Raw genomic sequence first — 25,315 nt, 5'->3', positions numbered from 1 at the left:
CAGTGGCTGCAGCCTCTGCCCCTGATGATGCTTCGTTTGAGTATCCCAGCATGCACTGGGATTCTCAAATGAAGCATCATTAAAAACAAAATTGGCAAAAAAAGAAAGAAAAGCAGTTAGTGTAGTTAGGGAAGGATATCGAATTTTTAGTTAAAGTATATTAGAAAATAATTTAGATTATGACATAAAATACATTGTCATTTAGGATCAAAATTAATCTGTATTTCAAGCCATCCCTTTAGTTTATGCTTTAAGCTCCTTTCTCCTGCCATCAGGGGCTTTTAGGAGTAATCCCATACTCTGTAAATTGTTGTTCACCCTATCCAAAATAGTTTATTAACTATGCCTTATTGCGGGGCGGTTGAACAATTCATTTAAACGGGTTGGACCATCAATTGTATCACCTTTGCTCATTCGTTAGACCACTTTTTAAATTCTTTTCACTTATAGTGTTAGAGATAAGTTGTGACTGTTGGCCAGTCCCTTTTATACATGATGAATGTTCTAACTTGTCTTTTTTTCAATCATATATGCAACTGTCTAAAAACTTTGACCAAAAGAATATTTTAGGTCACTGAAGAGAAGATTGCTGCTTTGCGTCACAGGATCTTGCCAGGCTTCATTCATTTTAGTAGATCAAACAGCTTTGACTTTTCCTCTGATTAGACTCGGAGAGTCGGAGGTCAGTGTTGTAACCAACATCTGAGAAGAGGTGGAGGATTATTAAAGTTTTGTGAAGATCTCAGCAGATTGGTGAAAGTTTTCATATCATGCCCGAGGAGGATTTGGTTCAGTGATCATGAGTGCTGACAGGTTCAGACTAATCTCAGCTCAACCATCACACAGAAATGCACTTTTGTTACGTGATTCCTCCTTTTGCGTGATAATCCTTTTGGGCCTCCTATGTAAAGTTATGTACATGTGTAAAAATTCAGTCCAGTTTATATGTAGAGCCAGCGATGTCTGCTCCTCAGTGTTTATCTTACAGCCTCGTATTCTATTGATGAATGTCAAAATCTCTTAATAAACCAAAAGCTGTAAAATGATCTCATGAACACATTGTAAAGCATCTGCGTCACAGCACATCAATTTGTTTATATAATAATCTCTGGTATGTAGAAGAATCATCTAAAAGCCTCTAGCAGAAAAGGTGTGGACCAGCAATGTAGAAGAACGCACTAGTCTAGGCTGAAGATAGCATTTCTGAACTGTGGTGACACAACGCATTCCGCACTCACAGCAAATGCTAAAGATTTGTTTCCTAGAATAAAGGACGTCAAAGTCAAATATATTAATTAAATCAACTACATTATAACAAGCGTCTCTTTCATGTCAAGATGTTTATGCTGTGGGTGTGTGCAGCTAATAAACATTGATAGGAAAGGAGAGTGGTATCCTTCCAACAACTAATATAAGCAAGAGAAGCTGGAATCAGCCAGATTGGAATTGCAACTGTATCCAGCTGGACAGCCGCTTTGAGGATCTGATACTGTAAAAATGTCTTTAGGATACCACAATGCAGACAATACATTTCCAGTGAGGCAACCATGCCATAGTCATACGCAATTGTCTAACCAAGAACACGAGCCATTTGGTTTCTACACCTGCATGTAAACATCATGATGTTCAGATCATGCCAACAGAAATCTAAATTCCCTATCAATATATCTTTGGAATGTGGGAGGAAACTGAAGTATCTGGAGGAAACCCACGCAAACACGGGGAGAACGACCAAACTCCTTGCAGATGTTGTCCTTGGTGGGATTGCAAAATTCAGATGTATACAATTAAGGCTCTCCAAAAGAGTGCTGTGACCCTACACTGCAGTCTGTTCATATATGTGCCTCTGACTGGCCTATAGCTAAATAAATAATCTTTATTTTTATATAGCGCTAACATATTCCGCAGCGCTTTACAGTTTGCACACATTATCATCACTGTCCCCGATGGGGCTCACAATGTAAATTCCCTATCAGTATATCTTTGTAATGTGGGAGGAAACCGGAGTACCCGGAGGAAACCCACGCAAACACGGGGAGAACATACAAACTCCTTGCAGATGTTGTACTTGGTGGGATTTGAACCCAAGACTACAGTGCAGCAAGGCTGCAGTGCTATCCACTGATAGCTCAGTCCTTTTTGTAAACTCGTTGTGCCGGGGCATCAGAACAACTCCTGCACTACAGACTCTCAATTATGCTCATTGACGTGGCATCCAAAGTATAAGCCGGCCAACAATATTTAAGTCTTGAAAACTACTTTAGGTCCAGTTCTTTCTTTGAAAAGTTCTATCATGGAGGCATGTGGCTGCAAAAAAAGTGAGGACTAATAAAGCTTTAATTATACCGTTGATCGAGTATTCTCTACTCCTGTTTTGAGTCAAATACAGTAGGTGCAGAAAGAACAGAATAAAAACGCTAAACTGGGCATCACACATCTTAAGGTACAAATGCTATGACATAGCTGTCAGCCAAATGCAGTCTTCGCTATATGCATAAACACACAATGGGGATGTCAGACAGCGTCTTTCTCCCCCTACATTTTATTTATTTGTTCTCTCTTATGTAGCTCGATTAATTACACAACAATTTACACAGGAAAGATGTATATCTTTGTACCGTGTTAGCCAATAGATAGAAGAATATTTAGAATTGAGAGTCCTCAGTGGCTGATACCTTTTAATGGCTAACTGAAAAGATGGTAACACATTGTTAGTCTCGAAAGCTTGCAATTTGTTACCATTTTTTCAATTAGCCATTAAAAGGTATCAACCACTGAGGACTCACAGCAATTTACAGACATCATCGTCACAGTCTCCAATCATGCTCACAATCTAAATTCCCTCTCAGTATTTTTTGGAGTGTGGGAGGAAACCGGAGTACCCAGAGGAAACCGGCGCAAACAGGAGGAGAATCTACAAACTCATTGCAGATGTTGTCCTTAGTGGGATTTGAACCCAGGACCCCAGCACTGCAAGTATACAGTACTAACTAGAGATAAGTGAACCTTTCAAGGTTCAGGGCTGTTCAATTCGCCAAATGTTTAGATGACGAACAGTTCAAAAACGTACCCGAACCCCATTGGATTCAATGAGAGGCCAAACCAAACATGTACACAACACATTAAGGGGTGAGAAAAAGCTTCCCAAACAGCTAACATTAGGGGCAAACACCATGCAAAATGGCATCAATTGACCCACAGTAGAAATTTGCAAATCACACAGCAGCAGTCAGCCATGGGCCATGCATGAGGTATGAGGGTCTGAGACAGCATTTACAACTTTGAATTGAAGTTTCAATGAGGACTTGGTGGTTAAGGGAATGGTGTAAGTCTTCTTAGTGTTAGGAATCTGTGTCCTGCCATACTTATGCAGAGATCCAGATCCTCACATTTGTCTCCAGAGGCTAAGTCCTTTCAGCCAGCTTCTGAGCATGCTCCTGGAATGAGCTCCCATTGGAGTTCAGGAGTCAGGTGCTCAGGTCCTGCTCCTGATTCCATTGGTTCAGCTCAGGGCTCTGGAGATTTCCGGAAGGTCCCGGTCACTATAAAAAATGTGCATGGCTGTTCCGCCATGCGCTAGTATTTTTCATACTTGCTGCTGTGTGTTTGGTATTGGATGCTTGGACTGGCGAATGACTTATTATGAAACCCCTTCCCTCTGATATTACGATTGTGAGTGATTGAGCAGCCGCCAGTAGCAGCGCTAGCGCCAGCACGCTCCACCAATACCTTTTGCAGCAGCTAAGCGTCCAGCATTGCGCCAGCGTCTTTGCAGCGCCTTGCTTGCGGCTTTGTTCATGTCGCGCTGCGGTTGCAGCCTCCCGGGTGTTCGCAGTTGCGAAACCTCGTACCTTATTTTTTACGTTAGGTCTATAGGGGATAGTCCTGGTGTTTAAGGCTATTTCTGTGACCTTTAATACCGTGTCCACATCGCTGAAGTCTGTGACTCTATACAGACTCAGCGGTATTTATGTTTTTGTTGGCAGCTCTGTGCATATAACAGAGTCTGCTTTAGCGCACGGAGTGCAGCTAAAACCCTGTGCACATTACCGCCTGAGTGCCCTGCCTCTTTTAGCAGCGGTTACCCCATCTACAGCACGGTGGACCCCGAGCGGTGAACGCACTTTATTTTAATTTTATTTAGTGCGTTCCACCGCTCATAACATAATACTAGTGCCAGGGTCTGGCTAGAGATGGCAGATCAGCAGCAGCTGTTACAGCTTGTGCGTCAGCTCGAGGCTCATCTTGCTACTCTTGAGAGGTCTCTCGCAGCTGCGCAGGCAACAGATGCTGCTGTTCAGGCACTCACAGATGCGGTAGGACGTATGTCCATGTCCGCCCTTGCACCGACAGTTACCCGCCTCCCGTTGCCCGATAAATATGCTGGGGATGGCGCCTCCTGTAGGGGTTTTATCAGCCAGTGCTCGATACACCTGGAGCTGCTGGCTGCGCAATTCCCTACGGAGCGGGCCAAGGTGGCTTTTGTTATCTCCCTACTGTCGGGCAAGGCGCTGGAATGGGCTACGCCTCTGTGGGAGCGTGGTGACCCCGAGATTCGGTCCACGGCTAACTTGCTAACCGCCATCAGGCAAGTTTTTCTCGGTCCTCAGGTCACGCATAATACGTCCCTGCAGTTACTCGCCCTTTCTCAGGGGTCACTCTCGGTTAGCCAGTATGCCGTCCGTTTTCGGACACTGGCGTCCGAGTTGGAATGGTCCGACAAGGCCCTAATCCCCGTTTTTTGGTGAGGTCTAGCAGAGCATGTGAAGGATGCTCTCTCTACTAGAGAGATTCCCACTAGCTTGGAAGAGCTAATCTCAGTCTCCTCACGCATCGATCTCCATTTTTCGGAGCGCGGTATGGAGCGAGCTCACTCCATGCGCAAATCCGTTTCTGCTCCCATATTTTTTGTACCCCTTGAGCTAGACGAGCCGGAGGTTCTACCTCCTAAGACCATAGAGGTGTCTCGCACCAACTTTAATACAGACTCTGACCAGGAATCCATCTGCGGTTGTCACCATGTCTGTGCGGTTTCTCCGGAAGCCGGCTCCCCGCAAAGGTCGGAGTCTGAACCGGCTATCGAGACCTTTGTCCCTCCTCATCTCAGGGCTCAGGTGCTCGCCTGGGCGCATCCGCCTAACACGCACCACCATCGGGGCTATATGCAGGTCTCAAAATGTTGGCTGATGCGTATTGGTGGCCCCATAGAGCTCGGGACATAAAAAAATTTAATCAGGCTTGCACCTTATGTGCTCAGCCTAACCCTCCTAGACAGAGGGTGGCGACATCTGCCGACACGCGGCAGCATGCCTCTGTCACTCTCGCTCCTACAATCTCCCAAGTGTCCCTCTTGAAACCTGGTGACCTTGGTTCCTCTGATGCCTTCCAGGTGTCTCGGGTTACGGTAACCCCTACCTGGACACCAAGCTCGCCCTCTGACGAGTTTGAGCCCTATGCCACCGTAGGGCACAGGGTATTTGCCCGGAGGGCTCGGGGAGGAGGGGGCCTTAGGAGTGGGAGTAATGTTAGGAATCTGTGTCCTGCCATACTTACGCAGAGATCCAGATCCTCACATTTGTCTCCAGAGGCTGTCCTTTCAGCCAGCTTTTGAGCATGCTCCTGGAATGAGCTAGCATTGGAGTTCAGGAGTCAGGTGCTCAGGTCCTGCTCCTGATTCCATTGGTTCAGCTCAGGGCTCTGGAGATTTCTGGAAGGTCCCAGTCACTATAAAAAATGCGCATGGCTGTTCCGCCATGCGCTAGTATTTTTCATACTTGCTGCTGTGTGTTTGGTATTGGATGCTTGGACTGGTGAATGACTTATTATGAAACCCCTTCCCTCTGATATTACGATTGTGTGAGTGATTGGGCAGCCACCAGTAGCAGCGCTAGCGCCAGCGCGCTCCACCAATACCTTTTGCAGCAGCTAAGCGTCCAGCATTGCGCCAGCGTCTTTGCAGCGCCTTGCTTGCGGCTTTGTTCACGCCGCGCTGCGGTTGCAGCCTCCCGGGTGTTAGCAGTTGCGACACCTCGTACCTTATTTTTTACGGTAGGTCTATAGGGGATAGTCCTGGTGTTTAAGGCTATTTCTGTGACCTTTAATACCGTGTCCACATCGCTGAAGTCTGTGACTCTATACAGACTCAGCGGTATTTATGTTTTTGTTGGCAGCTCTGTGCATATAACAGAGTCTGCTTTAGCGCACGGAGTGCAGCTAAAACCCTGTGCACATTACCGCCTGAGTGCCCTGCCTCTTTTAGCAGCGGTTACCCCATCTACCGCACGGTGGACCCCGAGCGGTGAACGCACTTTATTTTAATTTTATTTAGTGCGTTCCACCGCTCATAACACTTAGATGGGAGCACTGATACCTCATGCAACACCTTCAATTTTTTTTTTATTCCAGCCACACTCAGTTGGCACAAACATTAGTGTCATAGATTACTATTGATAGAAAAATGTAAGAATAATAACACAAGTAGTTGACTGATTAATTGACACAGTAGAACCTGTTATAATGGCACACAATCAGTCAGCCATGGCCATGAATGAGGTACCAGGGTCTGAGCTAGCATTTACAGCTTGGAATTGAAGTTTCAATGAGGACCTGGTGGTTAAGGGAGCGGTGTAAGCCTTCTTAGCTGGGAGCCCTGATACCTCTTGCAACAACTCCAATTTTTTTTTCACCCACACTCAGATGGCACAAACATCAGTTTCATACAGTAATATTGCTAGAAAAATGTAAGGAAAGTAACACAGATAGTTGACTGAAGGTAAGCGCAGGACTTCTTGTCTGGGAGCTCTACTTACACAGGCAACCCACCAGATGGAGACCCAACTTGGAGTCTCCACATTTCAAAAAATAATTGTCACACACCACTAAAGTCCACACAGTAGAAACATTATAATAGGCCTCTGACATACCTTGTACTACAGGCAACCAACCAACTGGAGACCCAACTTGGAGTCTCCACATTAAAAAAAAAGCTTAATAGTGGCTCAGGCTGCAATAATGCGACATCAATGCATGACACTAACAACTACACCACTGCCTAGTCTTCCTTGTCTGTGACTTGGGTGCAAAAGTCATTGGAGATCCATGACTTGTTCATTTTGATGAAAGTTAGGTGGTCTACACTTTAAGGGGACAGCCAGATGCACTGATCATTCAAGACACCACCAGTAGCACTGAAAACATGTTCTGAGAGAATGCTGGCTGCCGGGCATGACAAAACCTCTAAGGCATGACAGGCGAGCTCACGACACTCTTCCATTTTTGAAGACCAAGATACAAAAGGGTCCAACCCCCCCGATGGTATTTATATTGAGCTCCAGGTACTCCATTGATGGCGGTGTAACATTCAAGGTTGCTTCCTCCATCCCCTCTCACAAACCACAGACAACAGAGAGGGGATCATTATTCTTTTCATCTCCTGACTGTTGCCCAATTATCACCTCATCACATCGTCCTTCTCCATTTGTTCCTCGGCTCTTGCACCTTCACTAACAGTTTGTCTGGTACCATGAGCCCCCCTCGATCACTGTAAGCCACTAGCCCATGGCACTCGCCTGTGCGATGACTGTCCGGAAATTTTAAATATTGTTATTCCTTCCGAATCCTTCTCTGCTTCCACCTCTTCTTCTGGGACCACCACCTCCTCATGCAGACTATTCAAAGTGTGCTCCAGCATGCAGATGACCGGACTAGTGATATTGTTGACTGAATCGTTAGCGTTAACAATCTTAGTAGCCATTTCAAAACTTTGCAGAAGGGTGCAGAGGTCCTTCATCTGTCCCAAAGTGTGATTTGCACCATGTCCATACTGCTTTGGCACAGGCTATGCAAAAGGACATACTGCACCAATGCTCGTCGCTACTGCCCCAGTCGCTGCAACATGTGCCAAGTGGAATTCCACTGTGTCGGAACAGCGTAAATCAAATGGTTAACTGGTAGGCCGTTAGACCTCTGTAGCGATGCAAGTCGATGACCCGCGGGATGCGACGGTTGGAAGTAAACACACAACGACCGTGCTTTCTGCAACAGCGCATCCAGGTTGGGATAGTGTCAGAAAAAAAATTGCTATTCCACCAGTTTGATGACATGAGCCACACAAGGCACATGTGTGAGGTTGCCTTGACATAGAGCCGCCTCCAGATTTGCACCATTATTGGACATTGTCTTCCCTGGCTCCAGGTTCAGTGGAGCCAGCCATTGCTCTAACTCGGCCTGGATAGCTGCCCACATCTCTTGAGCTGCGTGACTGCGATCTCCAAGGCATATTAAGTTGAACACTGCCTGATTGCTGTGAAACATGGCTGCACAGTACGGAGGGGGGGATTCTATCTGCACTGTTGGAATGGGTGTCTGATTAAGGGAGAGGTTGGAGGCCCTAGAGGAGGTGGAGGAGCCAGAAGCAGTGAAGGAATGGTTAGATACAGAGGTTTGTCCTGCAAGCCTTGGGGATGCAAAGACTTATGGAGCAGCCCCTTGACTGCCTGCACCAACAGCCACAGTCACTCAGTGCCCAGTCAGTGAGATGTATCTCCTCTGCCCATGTTTACTCGTCCAGGTTCCAGTGGTGAAATGCACTCTGGCACACATAGATTTTTTTATGGAACCAATAATGTCTGCGCCATGCAGATTTTGCGCAGGCACAGCTTTCTTAGAGAAATAATGGTGAGTGGGCAACTGGTGCTAAGGGACTGCAATGGCCATCAACTTTTCCAAACCATCTGTATCCACTAGGCGAAAAGGCAGCATTTCCGTGGCCAACAGATTGGAGATGCTGGCGTTCAAGATTTTATCTTTGACAAGTGTAGGAGGAAACATTCTTTTACGTGACCATAACTGTGGGACCGAGGGCTGGTTGCTGTGCTGAGAGGAGATGGAGTATGGAAAACAGGACAAACTGCTGGACTGTAAGTTAGGTGCAGGCAGAGATGTTATGGTGGATTGAGAAAGATGTGTTGTGCTAGGTGACACAAAAACAGCAGGCATGTCCACTTCCATAACAGCAGATGGGCTCTAACTCACCCCAACTGTAGGGAGTAAGCAAGTGGAGTTTCTGCAGCCGGTGTGGTTGATCGGACAGCCGGTGGTTGGCGAGACCCGCTAGTCCACATTTTAGCGCAGTGAGATTCCCAGACTAAGGCATGTTGATCGTGCATGTGCCGGTTCATGTATGTAGTTATCAAAGTATATCAATTTTTTCCTCTACTGACTTTTTTTATGCAAATTTCACAGATAACGTGCTGGGTCATCCTTTGCGGTCTCAAAAAAGGCCCAGGCTAGGCAAATGTTGCTGCCAATGTGAACTGCACGCTTGCTGGCCATGGCCACAGCCAGAGATAAGGCTGAGGATGCAGTGCATGTCATGGTTGCATCTCTACGTGTCTGCGTGGGAAGCCGCATTGTAACCTCCTCCTCCACCTCTGCTGGGCTACTCAGCTGTGTACTTCTGGGTTCACACCAACTGGGATCTACAACCTCATCATCATCCTCTCTGTCTCACACTTCTCACCCTGAGAGTCACCATCCTCCTCTTCCTGCCCTGACACCACAGTACACTCAGTATGCGCCTTTGGTATCTGAGTTTCATCAGGATCATCTCCACCCTCGATTGTTAATGTCTGGTGATGAGGGTCTGGATTCTGATTGGACCCTTCTTTGTCCGGCCCCGGGTCCAACATGAAAACATTTGGGTTTGGTGCACATTCTTTCCTCCTCTGGAATCTGTGAATCTTTGGAGCAGACCTCTGATGCCCATGGAATAAAATGGGCCATTCTGCAGAGCTGTTCACACATCTGTGGTTCCCCACAGTCAGTTGGTCATTTGGAAATTTGTGACATGGGGAGAAACAAGGTTGATTGTAGTGAGGTTTGTACTGTGTGAAATGTTAATGTGGAGGAAGAGGAGAGACCCCACTTGATGCAGCACTTGCCATCCACTGGAGCACATGCTCTTTCTGAGCCTCATCTACAAGGCATACCACTGTGCGGCTGCCAAAGAAAGGGAGTTGAATACAGATGTTGTCAGTGGTCTTTGGATAGGATGAGACGGTGTTTGTTTAATTGAGCTTTCATTAACATTAACGCCTAACCCATGTACACGTCGAACATCAATCCTATTCCCCCTTCCACAATGGCCTCACTTTTTCCCACTCATGTATTCAGGGGAATTTGTAGTTATATTCCATGCTGCCGCAAGAAAGTATTCCAGGAGATAGATGTCAAAGATTCACAGTGGTTTATTCTACGCATTTCTGGGGTCTCATGCCCCCTTCATCAGGAAATGCCACATAGTATGTACAGGCATCACACATATATATAGTTGAGACAGGACGCTGGGATTAAAAAAAACGAGCGCCAACAGATCAGATGACACAGTGTCAAAGTTCATAGTCGCTACAGGGTTAACGGTTCACATGGATAGTACCACATAAAAATGTACAATAAAACGATTATTAACTGGTGACATTAATGGTGTCTTTCATTTATAGGATACAAATTCAGTTTACAGCATTCAAAAAAGAAAAAGATAAAAAAAGAGAGAGTGAAAAAATGCTGACTTTCACTGAGTGGACAAGAACTCATATTAAAATGAACCTTCAAGCGTGCAAAGGTTCATTTTAATATGAGTTCTTGTCCACTCAGTTTTATTGTACATTTTTATGTGGTACTATCCATGTGAACCGTTAACCCTGTAGCGACTATGAACATTGACACTGTGTCATCTGATCTGTTGGCGCTCGTTTTTTTGAATCCCAACGTCCTGTCTCAACTATATATATGTGTGATGCCTGTACATACTATGTGGTATTTCCTGACGAAGGGGGCATGAGACCCCCGAAACGCGCAGATTAAACCACTGTGAATCTTTGACATCTATCTCCTGGAATACTTTCTTGCGGCAGCGCGGAATATAACTACAAATTCCCCTGAATACGTGATTTCTTCTGGTCGTTGAGGACCTGTGGATCTGCAGCAGCCACCAGACTATATGCTTTCTCTCATCCTAATCAGGTGAGGAAATTTCTTAGTGTAATCTCTCTCTGTAACATGGATAAGACCCTATTGCGCTTTTGTGTCTCCTTTTCTCTGCAATAGTTTTTCCCACTCATGTTCTATGTAACCTTCCCCTCTTGTAACCTGCTGTTTCACAAACTTAGACCCACAGCTGTCAGTCACCTGTCACTAAATGAACAATCGTAATTTATTTTCTTAGATAGTGTGCCTGAACCACACTGTTATAACTATTATAACTAACACTGTTTAGCTAACAATTTGGAAAGAGGAAATCTGGCCTTCTGATTTGTCACTGAAACACAGTTTTATCACAAATGATTTGGATTAGCTAATTTGGCAGCCTCGCTGCACCCCAGTATTAGGTCTAATGATTTTTAAGTGGTAATCTGGCCTTCTGATTTCTCACTGAAACAAGGTTTTATCACAAACGATTTGGATTAGCAAATGGGGGCCTCCTGAGACTGCAACACAATTTTTGCACAATCTAGTTAGATGCAAGAAGATCGATTTCACAGAGGACAGGATCCTAGCTAGCTAGCTGACAAATTCATTTGCAGCACTAGCAGGAGCAGCTTCTCTGCACTGTGGCACTGAGAAAATTGCACCAGCAAACCAAGATGTCCGCTTTTTATATGGCCAACAACATGTGACTTCGGCAGCCAATCACAGAAGACCATGTGTCATGATGTTGTAGATGGTTTCTGAAGCCCTGATTGGCTGCCCGACCAACACACATAAAGTTAAGGGGAAAAAAAGAGCTCACCGCTCCTCTATTCTTTCCACACACCCTCTGCTCATCAAACACTTCCTTTCCCCCCCCGCTCATCATACTCATCAAATAGAACCACTATTCTAGCAAAAGTCATAACAAAAACATTAGTGGCAATGCTATGATTCACCGAACTGTGGCCGAATTTTGCTGACTTTGAGTAAAAATGCTCTTGAAACCGAACACAAATTCGAATTTGAAATTGGCGAATGTTTTATGAACAAGTTCGCTCATCTCTAGTGCATCATATTGCCCATTACCTATTAATGGAGAGGTGGAAGGTACACATCATATGGTCATCGGGTCTTGCTAAAAAATTGATGAATTTTAAACTAGAAAAGACTTTTTCTTATCTATCAAAGTACCCACAAGGAAGAATGATAAACCCCATAGCATAAACTGTGGTCCCGTTTTTCTTCAGAATACATTTCCAATGTACATATGACTTTTTATATATGATATAGCTCTTGGCCAATGTCTTACATCAGTTGAATTGAATTTATTCAAATGTGATATTTTTAATACTTTTTTTTTACTCCAACTTGTTGTTGCCCCTTCTTTGAGTTTACTGCTGTCTAGTTTATTCTAGACATTTATATCACTTAGTTTCAAGGCAGAATTATGCACTCTGTAACCTTTGGACCAGTTGTGATGTTCTATTCCAATTAATTGGTCCCTTTGTGCTACAAGTGTCGCAAGAATCCGCTACATGAAAATATCAATTGCAATGTTAGATGATAAGGTTAGCAAAGCAAAAATATGCTGTGCGGAATTATCAGTCTAATTGCGGATTGTATCAGAGACCTAACAAACTTCTTTAAAAGTTAGTAACTAATGGGTATACAGTACGTAGGAAAGTTCTGTAATCCATGCATGATTATCAATCATTTTTATTATGGTAGGTGTGGAAATGGAGTAAATACATTAAATAATGTTTGTACTGATTTGTAGTATTTGAACAATTATTTCAGTCAAATTGTGATAGGCTTTGTAGAGCTGCTTTCTCAGTGACATTTGAAAATATGTAATATTATTAACATTATGTTGTGATTGTTGTGATGGCTGTCATTAAAATTGTGTATAGGGTAATAAATGTACAAGGAATTACACATGTAACATATAGAAACCAGTGGGGTGACCCACCATTTCCAAAATATTTGGGCCCAAGTAGGTTGAGGTATTAAACATGTATTATTTCATTATAGTTTCACTGACCACTAGAGCCACTACACAAGCAAAGTGTCTTTTTCTGATCAGTGGTTCTGGTGGCTACCGAAACTAAATTGAAACACCGAAAGGCCAGACCCAATAAGTTCCAAACCTGCATAGCAGGATGAATCGAAAACATCAGACTCTGCAGTTTTAGTTATCCTAGAAAACACTGCAACTATAAGTAGAAAGCAAGTATATCAGTCTTCCTGATCTGAGATTTGGAGTTCCAATAGTTGCACCCACTAATTTCTATGTATTAAGACTTCTTTTAATTTCCAGATAACAAAACAGTGTGTCTGATGACTGATCTCTTTTGAAAGTTCAATGCTTTATATTGAAAAACTGAACTTTATTTTTAATTCATTTATAGTGCCTGGGAACCTAGGATGCTTTAAAGACCATGGCAACCCTCCTCCTCTGACTGGCATCACTGAGACGTCCAATAAGCAGACAATTCAAACCTGCATTACTATGTGCCGGAGACAACGCTACAAGGTTTGGCTATAGTCAGCTATGTTTAGCATTTTAGATGTGGGGGGAGTTTAGAGCATGGGCTAACACAGTGCAGATTTTTTTGGGCCAGTGGATGAGATTTTACTACATCTTACCCATCCATTGAATAAACAAATCACAGTATTAATTGACCTGTTGTGTAGATTTTTAATCTGCAAAATGTCAGTGGATGCTGTTGATTTTCAGCTTGCAGGACACATCACTAGTTTGCACATGTGTTAAAGTATGCAAATAGAACACTCATGTACATAAAATGGTGATTACAAGGTTATAGGTTATGTCAATGGGTCAAGGTTCTTCAAAGGGCCTTGTACAAAGGGCCAAACATGTATGACATTTCTGTGCTCTTGGAATTATGTGCAGACCAACATTCACCATTTAGAAGTAAAGATTCGCAAACACAATATTATAAGATCAAACTGCAGACCAAGACAGCAAAGGGCCTTACCATGTCCTCGCCTGACATCCATCCACTGCCGCTTGCTGTCATAGCTCTCGGCTTCCTCCGGATGCAGATAGCATTGAATACTTTGGGCGGGGCCGCCGGTTCCAACTTCCACCTATCAACATGTGAGACAGCAGACGCGATGATGTAATTTCATTGCATTAGCTGTGCAGTGCACTATGGAGAGTCAGTGCATGGGAGATAGCAGAGCACAGGGGAATGACAGCAAAGTGAGTATGTGTTGTTGTGTTTTTCCTTCATGTGTATAGGATATTTGTATGTATGTAGGGAGTATGTAGGGAGGCTATGTGGGAGCTCATAATGTATATAAAAGGCTATGGGGGGCTCATACAGTATATAGCAGACTATGTGGGGGCTCATATTGTATATAGGAGACAATGTGAGGGCTCATACTGTAGATAAGAGGCCATGTTGGGACTCTTACTGTTTATAGGAGGCTATATGAGGCTCATACTATATATAAGAGTCTATCTGGGGCTCATACTTAATATATGAGAAACAAAAAACTTTGTAGAAAAAATCTAGCTCATCGCAGTAGAATCCAATGGCCGTGCACGGAAAGAAGTCCGTGTTCACTTTGACGTAGAACTAGTCAGTTTGAAATGCATAAGGCCATGAGTTTCCCAGGTTACTTGCTTTTTTTCTAAACTAATGGTTTTATACCAAAATTTTAGCCATGTTGATTTTTTTTTAAATAATTATTCACCAATGCATGTTGTGTATTAGAGGCTATACAAGGCACTTTCTGTAAATTAGAGGCTATGTGAGACATATGCTATATATCAGAGGCTTTGTGAGGCACATGCTGTATATAGGAAGCTATGTGGGGTGCTTGCAGTTTATCAGAGGCTATGTTGGTAATATGCTGTATATCAGAGGATATATGGCGAACATGCTGTTTACAATAGCCTATATGGGGCTCATGTTGTATATCAGAGGGTATGTGGGGCTCATGATGTATATAGAGAGGCTATGTGGGGCCCATGCTTTATATAAAAAGCTATGAGGGGCACATGCTGTATAGCAAAGACTGTGGAGCACAAGATGTATGCAATAGGCTACAGTATATGGGGCTCACACTGTATATCAGAGGCTATGTGAGCACATGCTGTATGTAGGAGGCTATTTGGGGGCTCATTCTGTATGTAGGAGGCTATGTGGGGGTTCATACTGTATACAGTGGGTACGGAAAGTATTCAGACCCCTTTAAATTTTTCACTCTGTTTCATTGCAGCCATTTTGTAAATTCAAAAAAGTTTTTTTTTTCTCATTACTGTACACTCTGCACCCCATCTTGACTGATAAAAACAGAAATGTAGACATTTTTGCAAATTTATTAAAAAAGAAAAACTGAAATATCACATGGTCATAAGTATTCAGACCCTTTGCTCAGTGTTTAGTAGAAGCACCCTTTTGAGCTTGTACAGCCTTGAGTCTTCTTGGCAATAATGCAACAAGTTTTTCACACCTGGATATGGGGAACCTTTGCAATCCTTCCTTGCAGATTCTATCCAGTTCCGTCAGGTTGGATGGTGAACGTTGGTGGACAGCCATTTTCAGGTCTCTCCAGAGATGCTCAATTGAGTTTAGGTCAGGGCGCTGTCTGGGCCAGTCAAGAATGGTCATGGAGTTGTTCTGAAGCCACTCCTTTGTTATTTTATCTGTGTGCTTAGGGTCATTGTCTTGCTGGAATGTGAACCTTCGGCCAAGTCTGAGGTCCAGAGCACTCTGGAAGAGTTTTTCATCCAGGATATCTCTGTACTGGGCCGCTTTCATGTTTCCTTCAATTGCAACCAGTCGTCCTGTCCCTGCAGCTAAAAAACACTAAATCAGGATACAAATCCAGCTCACCAGACATAGCATTCCAACATCGGAGCACGAGACCGCTGTGTCAAAGCGCACAATCCAAGGCAATGAGAAAAAACTTTGTCCAGCTCCACGATGTAGTGAAAAATATTCTTTATTCACTCAATAGAAATGAGGTTTAAAAGCCAGCATGAGTTACAAGGCATGCGATCGATCTACGCGTTTCGAGTGGCTAGGCACTCTTAATCATGATTAAGAGTGCCTAGCCACTCGAAACGCGTAGATCGATCGCATGCCTTGTAACTCATGCTGGCTTTTAAACCTCATTTCTATTGAGTGAATAAAGAATATTTTTCACTACATCGTGGAGCTGGACAAAGTTTTTTCTCATAGCTAAAAAACACCCCCATAGCATGATGCTGCCACCACCATGTTTTAATGCTGTGATTGTATTGGGAAGGTGAAGAGCAGTGCCTGGTTTTCTCCACACATACCGCTTAGAATTATCACCAAAAAGTTTTATCCTCATCTCATCAGACCAGAGAATCTTATTTCTCATTGTCTGGGAGTCCTTCATATGTTTTTTAGCAAACTCTATGCCGGCTTTTATATGTCTAGCACTGAGGAGAGGCTTCCGTTGGGCCACTCTGCCATAAAGGCCCAACTGGTGGAGGGTTGCAGTGATAGTTGATTTTGTAGAACTTTCTCCCATCTACCTTCTGCATCTGTGGAGCTCAGCCACAATGATCTTGGGGTTTTTCTTTACCTCTCTCACTAAGGCTCTTCTCCCATGATTGCTCAGTTTGGCTGGACGGCCAGGTCTAGGAAGACTTCTAGTGGTCCCAAACTTCTTCCATTTAAGGATTATGGAGCCCACTGTGCTCTTAGTAACCTTGAGTACTCTAGAAATTCTTTTGTAACCTTGGCCAGATCTGGAAAAAAAAACATGAAGTCAGCTCACCACTGTGTAAACTCCTCATTAGACAGCTGGCACTCAGCACGGTTCCATTGAAGCAAACATGAGTAACAAAGATCTTGACAAAGACTGCAAATCGAAACGCGTTAATCTGAAAACAATGTGCTTTTTGCCTGACAATTTTGTACCATCCATGTTTTTAAAAATAATGGATTAAAAGTTATTTTTTAGACTGCTACTTTCTCACTGGATCCTTCCCTCCTGTTGTTACTTGGCCAGATCTGTGCCTTGCCACAATTCTGTCTTGGCCAGTTCCTTTGACCTCATAATTCTTATTCGGTCTGACATGCACTGTGAGCTGCGAGGTCTTATACAGACAGGTGTGTGCCTTTACAAATCAAGTCCTATCAGTTTAATTAAAAACAGCTGGACTCCAATGAAGGAGTAGAACCATCTCAAGTAGGATCACAAGGAAATGGACAGAATGTGACTTAAATATGAGTGTCTGAGCAAAGGGTCTGAATACTTATGACCTTGTGATATTTCAGTTTTTCTTTTTTAATAAACTTGCAAAAATTTCTACATTTCTGTTTTTTTTTCAGTCAAGATGGTGTGCAGAGTGTACATTAATGAGAAAAAAATGAACTTTTTAGAATTTACCAAATGGCGGCAATGAAACAAAGAGTGAAAATTTTAATGGGGTCTGAATATTTTCTGTACCCATTGTGTAGGAAGCTATATGGAGCTCATACTGTATAGTAGGATATGTGGTGCACATGCTGTATATAAGTGTCATGATCCAGTGTTGGATCTGGCGGTATTAAAAGCACAAAGTGAACTTTTTTTTACTTTGGTTAAGTTCAAAGGTGTTTTGACTGTCCCCGGTGGTGGTGAGTGGTATCGCACCTTAGCTTTAGTTTTAGGTTAATGTGCACTTAATTATAATTCAGGTGTTGGACTCTATAAATGGGTCTCAGGGTGTTCACTCACTGCTGGTGATATTTCTTGCTGAGTTGTTGGAGAGCCTGGTGGAAGGATGGAGCTGGATAGGAGTCCTGCGCAGTCAGCCAGAGAGAACGAGTGCCAGCTAATGGTGTCTGCAGGAAGGACTGGCATGGCCTGGTGGAGTCGCAGTTTATGGTGTCGGCGGGAAGTGCGGGCATGGCTTAGAGGAGTGGCGACTAGGAAGAGAGTTGCACTCAGCATGCTCGACTTGGTTGCTGAGAACTGGACTCGAGCGTGCTTGGATTCTTGGCAGAGGCTGGACTCATCTTGGGACTCTGTGTACTGGACTGCTGCAAGTGGTGATGGACTCTGCTCCCAGGCTGCACGATGGTGATGGATCCAGTTATGGTGATGGATCAGGGTGGAGGAGAAGATGCACACAGGTGGTGGGCTCTGTTGCTAGGAGCGTACGCAACAGAGCAAAGCTAAGTGGTGTTTCCCCTGTATTGTCTCTTTCCTCATGTGTGTTGTTAGTGCAGTGGTGGGATTAGTCTCCGCACCAACCTATTCCCTAGTGAGGGTTTAGGTTTAGGGCGAGCTAGGGTATTGAGGCACGCGTGCGGCGACAGGCGAGGAGCCTGTATAGGGAATGTGAGGAGTGCAGGGACACTGGCTCAGGGGAGTGCAGGAGGTCTCCATTTCCCCATTCCCTATCGCAGGGCCCACCATTGTTAAAGTTACCCAGGTTCCCCCCTTATTATTTAAATGCGCCTTACTGGAGGCGGTGTTTCCAGATATATGTATGCATAGCGTGTAATACCTAAATCCGCCAGGTGGAGGCGGCGTATCCACCTGCACGCTTTATTATTTAAATTCGCCCCACTGGAGGCGGTGTATCCAGGGTCACGTGTGTTATGGGTTCGCCTTGCGACATCATCTGCGTCCTGACACACGTGATCATGACATTATCACCAGCCCTACTTTTTTTTCTGGTGAGCTTTGGCCATGTGGAGACCTGTGGTAATTGCTGCCGGGCCTCACTGAGGTGCAGTGGGGAGCGGCAAGGTGTGTTTAAGCCGCTGCAGCAGCAGTTATCAGGGTCTGGGGCCTCTGCTCAGACAACCAGAGAAACAAAAATGGTGGCTGCGGTCTGGCAAAAGCCCCTAGAGTCGCTGCTGGGGCACATGCTGTATAGCAAAGACTGTGGAGCACAAGATGTATGCAATAGGCTACAGTATATGGGGCTCACACTGTATATCAGAGGCTATGTGAGCACATGCTGTATGTAGGAGGCTATTTGGGGGCTCATTCTGTATGTAGGAGGCTATGTGGGGGTTCATACTGTATACAGTGGGTACGGAAAGTATTCAGACCCCTTTAAATTTTTCACTCTGTTTCATTGCAGCCATTTTGTAAATTCAAAAAAGTTTTTTTTTTCTCATTACTGTACACTCTGCACCCCATCTTGACTGATAAAAACAGAAATGTAGACATTTTTGCAAATTTATTAAAAAAGAAAAACTGAAATATCACATGGTCATAAGTATTCAGACCCTTTGCTCAGTGTTTAGTAGAAGCACCCTTTTGAGCTTGTACAGCCTTGAGTCTTCTTGGCAATAATGCAACAAGTTTTTCACACCTGGATATGGGGAACCTTTGCAATCCTTCCTTGCAGATTCTATCCAGTTCCGTCAGGTTGGATGGTGAACGTTGGTGGACAGCCATTTTCAGGTCTCTCCAGAGATGCTCAATTGAGTTTAGGTCAGGGCGCTGTCTGGGCCAGTCAAGAATGGTCATGGAGTTGTTCTGAAGCCACTCCTTTGTTATTTTATCTGTGTGCTTAGGGTCATTGTCTTGCTGGAATGTGAACCTTCGGCCAAGTCTGAGGTCCAGAGCACTCTGGAAGAGTTTTTCATCCAGGATATCTCTGTACTGGGCCGCTTTCATGTTTCCTTCAATTGCAACCAGTCGTCCTGTCCCTGCAGCTAAAAAACACTAAATCAGGATACAAATCCAGCTCACCAGACATAGCATTCCAACATCGGAGCACGAGACCGCTGTGTCAAAGCGCACAATCCAAGGCAATGAGAAAAAACTTTGTCCAGCTCCACGATGTAGTGAAAAATATTCTTTATTCACTCAATAGAAATGAGGTTTAAAAGCCAGCATGAGTTACAAGGCATGCGATCGATCTACGCGTTTCGAGTGGCTAGGCACTCTTAATCATGATTAAGAGTGCCTAGCCACTCGAAACACGTAGATCGATCGCATGCCTTGTAACTCATGCTGGCTTTTAAACCTCATTTCTATTGAGTGAATAAAGAATATTTTTCACTACATCGTGGAGCTGGACAAAGTTTTTTCTCATAGCTAAAAAACACCCCCATAGCATGATGCTGCCACCACCATGTTTTAATGCTGTGATTGTATTGGGAAGGTGAAGAGCAGTGCCTGGTTTTCTCCACACATACCGCTTAGAATTATCACCAAAAAGTTTTATCCTCATCTCATCAGACCAGAGAATCTTATTTCTCATTGTCTGGGAGTCCTTCATATGTTTTTTAGCAAACTCTATGCCGGCTTTTATATGTCTAGCACTGAGGAGAGGCTTCCGTTGGGCCACTCTGCCATAAAGGCCCAACTGGTGGAGGGTTGCAGTGATAGTTGATTTTGTAGAACTTTCTCCCATCTACCTTCTGCATCTGTGGAGCTCAGCCACAATGATCTTGGGGTTTTTCTTTACCTCTCTCACTAAGGCTCTTCTCCCATGATTGCTCAGTTTGGCTGGACGGCCAGGTCTAGGAAGACTTCTAGTGGTCCCAAACTTCTTCCATTTAAGGATTATGGAGCCCACTGTGCTCTTAGTAACCTTGAGTACTCTAGAAATTCTTTTGTAACCTTGGCCAGATCTGGAAAAAAAAACATGAAGTCAGCTCACCACTGTGTAAACTCCTCATTAGACAGCTGGCACTCAGCACGGTTCCATTGAAGCAAACATGAGTAACAAAGATCTTGACAAAGACTGCAAATCGAAACGCGTTAATCTGAAAACAATGTGCTTTTTGCCTGACAATTTTGTACCATCCATGTTTTTAAAAATAATGGATTAAAAGTTATTTTTTAGACTGCTACTTTCTCACTGGATCCTTCCCTCCTGTTGTTACTTGGCCAGATCTGTGCCTTGCCACAATTCTGTCTTGGCCAGTTCCTTTGACCTCATAATTCTTATTCGGTCTGACATGCACTGTGAGCTGCGAGGTCTTATACAGACAGGTGTGTGCCTTTACAAATCAAGTCCTATCAGTTTAATTAAAAACAGCTGGACTCCAATGAAGGAGTAGAACCATCTCAAGTAGGATCACAAGGAAATGGACAGAATGTGACTTAAATATGAGTGTCTGAGCAAAGGGTCTGAATACTTATGACCTTGTGATATTTCAGTTTTTCTTTTTTAATAAACTTGCAAAAATTTCTACATTTCTGTTTTTTTTTCAGTCAAGATGGTGTGCAGAGTGTACATTAATGAGAAAAAAATGAACTTTTTAGAATTTACCAAATGGCGGCAATGAAACAAAGAGTGAAAATTTTAATGGGGTCTGAATATTTTCTGTACCCATTGTGTAGGAAGCTATATGGAGCTCATACTGTATAGTAGGATATGTGGTGCACATGCTGTATATAAGTGTCATGATCCAGTGTTGGATCTGGCGGTATTAAAAGCACAAAGTGAACTTTTTTTTACTTTGGTTAAGTTCAAAGGTGTTTTGACTGTCCCCGGTGGTGGTGAGTGGTATCGCACCTTAGCTTTAGTTTTAGGTTAATGTGCACTTAATTATAATTCAGGTGTTGGACTCTATAAATGGGTCTCAGGGTGTTCACTCACTGCTGGTGATATTTCTTGCTGAGTTGTTGGAGAGCCTGGTGGAAGGATGGAGCTGGATAGGAGTCCTGCGCAGTCAGCCAGAGAGAACGAGTGCCAGCTAATGGTGTCTGCAGGAAGGACTGGCATGGCCTGGTGGAGTCGCAGTTTATGGTGTCGGCGGGAAGTGCGGGCATGGCTTAGAGGAGTGGCGACTAGGAAGAGAGTTGCACTCAGCATGCTCGACTTGGTTGCTGAGAACTGGACTCGAGCGTGCTTGGATTCTTGGCAGAGGCTGGACTCATCTTGGGACTCTGTGTACTGGACTGCTGCAAGTGGTGATGGACTCTGCTCCCAGGCTGCACGATGGTGATGGATCCAGTTATGGTGATGGATCAGGGTGGAGGAGAAGATGCACACAGGTGGTGGGCTCTGTTGCTAGGAGCGTACGCAACAGAGCAAAGCTAAGTGGTGTTTCCCCTGTATTGTCTCTTTCCTCATGTGTGTTGTTAGTGCAGTGGTGGGATTAGTCTCCGCACCAACCTATTCCCTAGTGAGGGTTTAGGTTTAGGGCGAGCTAGGGTATTGAGGCACGCGTGCGGCGACAGGCGAGGAGCCTGTATAGGGAATGTGAGGAGTGCAGGGACACTGGCTCAGGGGAGTGCAGGAGGTCTCCATTTCCCCATTCCCTATCGCAGGGCCCACCATTGTTAAAGTTACCCAGGTTCCCCCCTTATTATTTAAATGCGCCTTACTGGAGGCGGTGTTTCCAGATATATGTATGCATAGCGTGTAATACCTAAATCCGCCAGGTGGAGGCGGCGTATCCATCTGCACGCTTTATTATTTAAATTCGCCCCACTGGAGGCGGTGTATCCAGGGTCACGTGTGTTATGGGTTCGCCTTGCGACATCATCTGCGTCCTGACACACGTGATCATGACATTATCACCAGCCCTACTTTTTTTTCTGGTGAGCTTTGGCCATGTGGAGACCTGTGGTAATTGCTGCCGGGCCTCACTGAGGTGCAGTGGGGAGCGGCAAGGTGTGTTTAAGCCGCTGCAGCAGCAGTTATCAGGGTCTGGGGCCTCTGCTCAGACAACCAGAGAAACAAAAATGGCGGCTGCGGTCTGGCAAAAGCCCCTAGAGTCGCTGCTGGGGAGCGGGACTTGCTCTTACAGGGGACGCACCCAGGCAGGTGGGAGGAATGGTGCCCCACGGAGCTGCCTGGTATTCCCAGAGGTGAAGGGGTACGTCCCTGTAGTGAGCAGATTGGTGAATAGTCCGCGGGGCTCATGCCAAATCTTCGATGCCGCCCCTCCTGGTCGTGTGGAGGCGACCAGCGAGTGTATATATTTTCCTCCATATTCCTGCGGCTATGGTACTAAAACCCCCTAGAGTCGCTGCTGGGGAGCAGGACTGGTTCATGCAGGCGGGCGCACCCAGGCAGGTGGGAGGAATGGTGCCCCACGGAGCTGCCTGGTATTCCCCGAGGTGAAGGGGTACGCCCCTGTGGTGAGCTGACTGGTGTGATAGTCCACGGGGTTTTACGCCAAATCTTCATACCATCGAAGAAGCCGCCCTCCTGGTCGTGTGGAGGCGACCAGCAAGAGTATATTTCCTCCATTTCCCGGTCCCCTTCTCCTCCTGGTGTGTGCAGCAGGTGTGCTGCGGGGGAGTAGGGACAAATCTCTACCCTCACCATTAACCAACCCTAGGAGGCGCAGTCCTCATGGTGAAAGGGTTGGAGGGTGGTGTCCCTTGGTGAATAGTGGGGGTGTGAGTGTGGTGACACAGGGGGACGCCTCTGTTGAGTCCAGAGTGAGTTCACCAAGTTATGACTAATGTATGTGTGCAATAAACGTTCAGGTCCGGACCTGTGTGTGAACGAGCATGTATGGGTGCCCACTAAATAACATCTTGTGGAAATGTATTGTGGAGTCTGATCAGCTCTGAGCAAACATACATACATAAACTCGTTCCCCAGGTCGGCGCTGTGGAGATGAGTGGTTCCTCCAAAATGAACATGTATTGCCAATTCCAGCGGTGTTTGTCATAAACCTGAAGTGTCAGGGAATGGTGGGGTGAACTCAGGATCTGGGCGTCCCCGCTGTAGGTGTTTCCCTAATGAGGGGTGGTCTTGAGGGTCCAGAGGCCCCTCATTAAGGAGGGGGTACTGTCATGATCCAGTGTTGGATCTGGCGGTATTAAAAGCACAAAGTGAACTTTTTTTACTTTGGTTAAGTTCAAAGGTGTTTTGACTGTCCCCGGTGGTGGTGAGTGGTATCGCACCTTAGCTTTAGTTTTAGGTTAATGTGCACTTAATTATAATTCAGGTGTTGGACTCTATAAATGGGTCTCAGGGTGTTCACTCACTGCTGGTGATATTTCTTGCTGAGTTGTTGGAGAGCCTGGTGGAAGGATGGAGCTGGATAGGAGTCCTGCGCAGTCAGCCAGAGAGAACGAGTGCCAGCTAATGGTGTCTGCAGGAAGGACTGGCATGGCCTGGTGGAGTCGCAGTTTATGGTGTCGGCGGGAAGTGCGGGCATGGCTTAGAGGAGTGGCGACTAGGAAGAGAGTTGCACTCAGCATGCTCGACTTGGTTGCTGAGAACTGGACTCGAGCGTGCTTGGATTCTTGGCAGAGGCTGGACTCATCTTGGGACTCTGTGTACTGGACTGCTGCAAGTGGTGATGGACTCTGCTCCCAGGCTGCAAGATGGTGATGGATCCAGTTATGGTGATGGATCAGGGTGGAGGAGAAGATGCACACAGGTGGTGGGCTCTGTTGCTAGGAGCGTACGCAACAGAGCAAAGCTAAGTGGTGTTTCCCCTGTATTGTCTCTTTCCTCATGTGTGTTGTTAGTGCAGTGGTGGGATTAGTCTCCGCACCAACCTATTCCCTAGTGAGGGTTTAGGTTTAGGGCGAGCTAGGGTATTGAGGCACGCGTGCGGTGACAGGCGAGGAGCCTGTATAGGGAATGTGAGGAGTGCAGGGACACTGGCTCAGGGGAGTGCAGGAGGTCTCCATTTCCCCATTCCCTATCGCAGGGCCCACCATTGTTAAAGTTACCCAGGTTCCCCCCTTATTATTTAAATGCGCCTTACTGGAGGCGGTGTTTCCAGATATATGTATGCATATTATTATTATTATTATTATTTATTGTTCTAGCGCCATTTATTCCATGGCGCTTTACATGTGAGGAGCGGTATACATAAAAACAAGTACAATAATCTTAAACAATACAAGTCATAACTGGTACAGGAGGAGAGAGGACCCTGCCCGCGAGGGCTCACAATCTTCAAGGGATGGGTGATAATACAGTAGGCGAGGGTAGAGCTGGTCGTGCAGCGGTTTGGTCGATCGGTGGTTACTGCAGGTTATAGGCTTGTCGGAAGAGGTGGGTCTTCAGGCTCTTTTTGAAGGTTTCGATGGTAGGTGAGAGTCTGATATGTTGTGGTAGAGAGTTCCAGAGTAGGGGTGATGCGCGAGAGAAATCTTGTATGCGATTGTGGGAAGAGGAGATAAGAGGGGAGTAGAGAAGGAGATCTTGTGAGGATCGGAGGTTGCGTGCAGGAAAGTACCGGGAGACGAGGTCACAGATGTATGGAGGAGACAAGTTGTGGATGGCTTTGTATGTCATGGTTAGGGTTTTGTAATGGAGTCTCTGGGCAATTGGGAGCCAGTGAAGGGATTGACAGAGGGGAGAAGCTGGGGAATAGCGGGGGGACAGGTGGATTAGTCGGGCAGCAGAGTTTAGAATAGATTGGAGGGGTGCGAGAGTGTTTGAGGGGAGGCCACAGAG

General features: G+C 45.2%; 1 protein-coding gene across 1 annotated transcript in view; it reads left to right on the top strand.

Annotated features, from left to right (window-relative positions):
- Nucleotides 1-25,315, top strand: part of KREMEN1 (kringle containing transmembrane protein 1) — a 254,774-nt gene that overhangs the window by 169,550 nt on the left and 59,909 nt on the right. Inside the window, exon 4 of the mRNA XM_073558918.1 lies at nt 13,377-13,501. Coding sequence (XP_073415019.1) covers nt 13,377-13,501 — 125 coding nt within the window. The remainder of the gene's footprint in view (nt 1-13,376; nt 13,502-25,315) is intronic.

Source organism: Dendrobates tinctorius, unplaced genomic scaffold, assembly GCF_039654945.1.
Source record: "Dendrobates tinctorius isolate UK_male_01 unplaced genomic scaffold, ASM3965494v1 ptg000003l, whole genome shotgun sequence".
Taxonomy (NCBI): domain Eukaryota; kingdom Metazoa; phylum Chordata; class Amphibia; order Anura; family Dendrobatidae; genus Dendrobates; species Dendrobates tinctorius.
The sequence above is the reverse complement of the archived record's forward strand: the minus strand, read 5'-3'. Positions and strand labels throughout refer to the sequence as shown.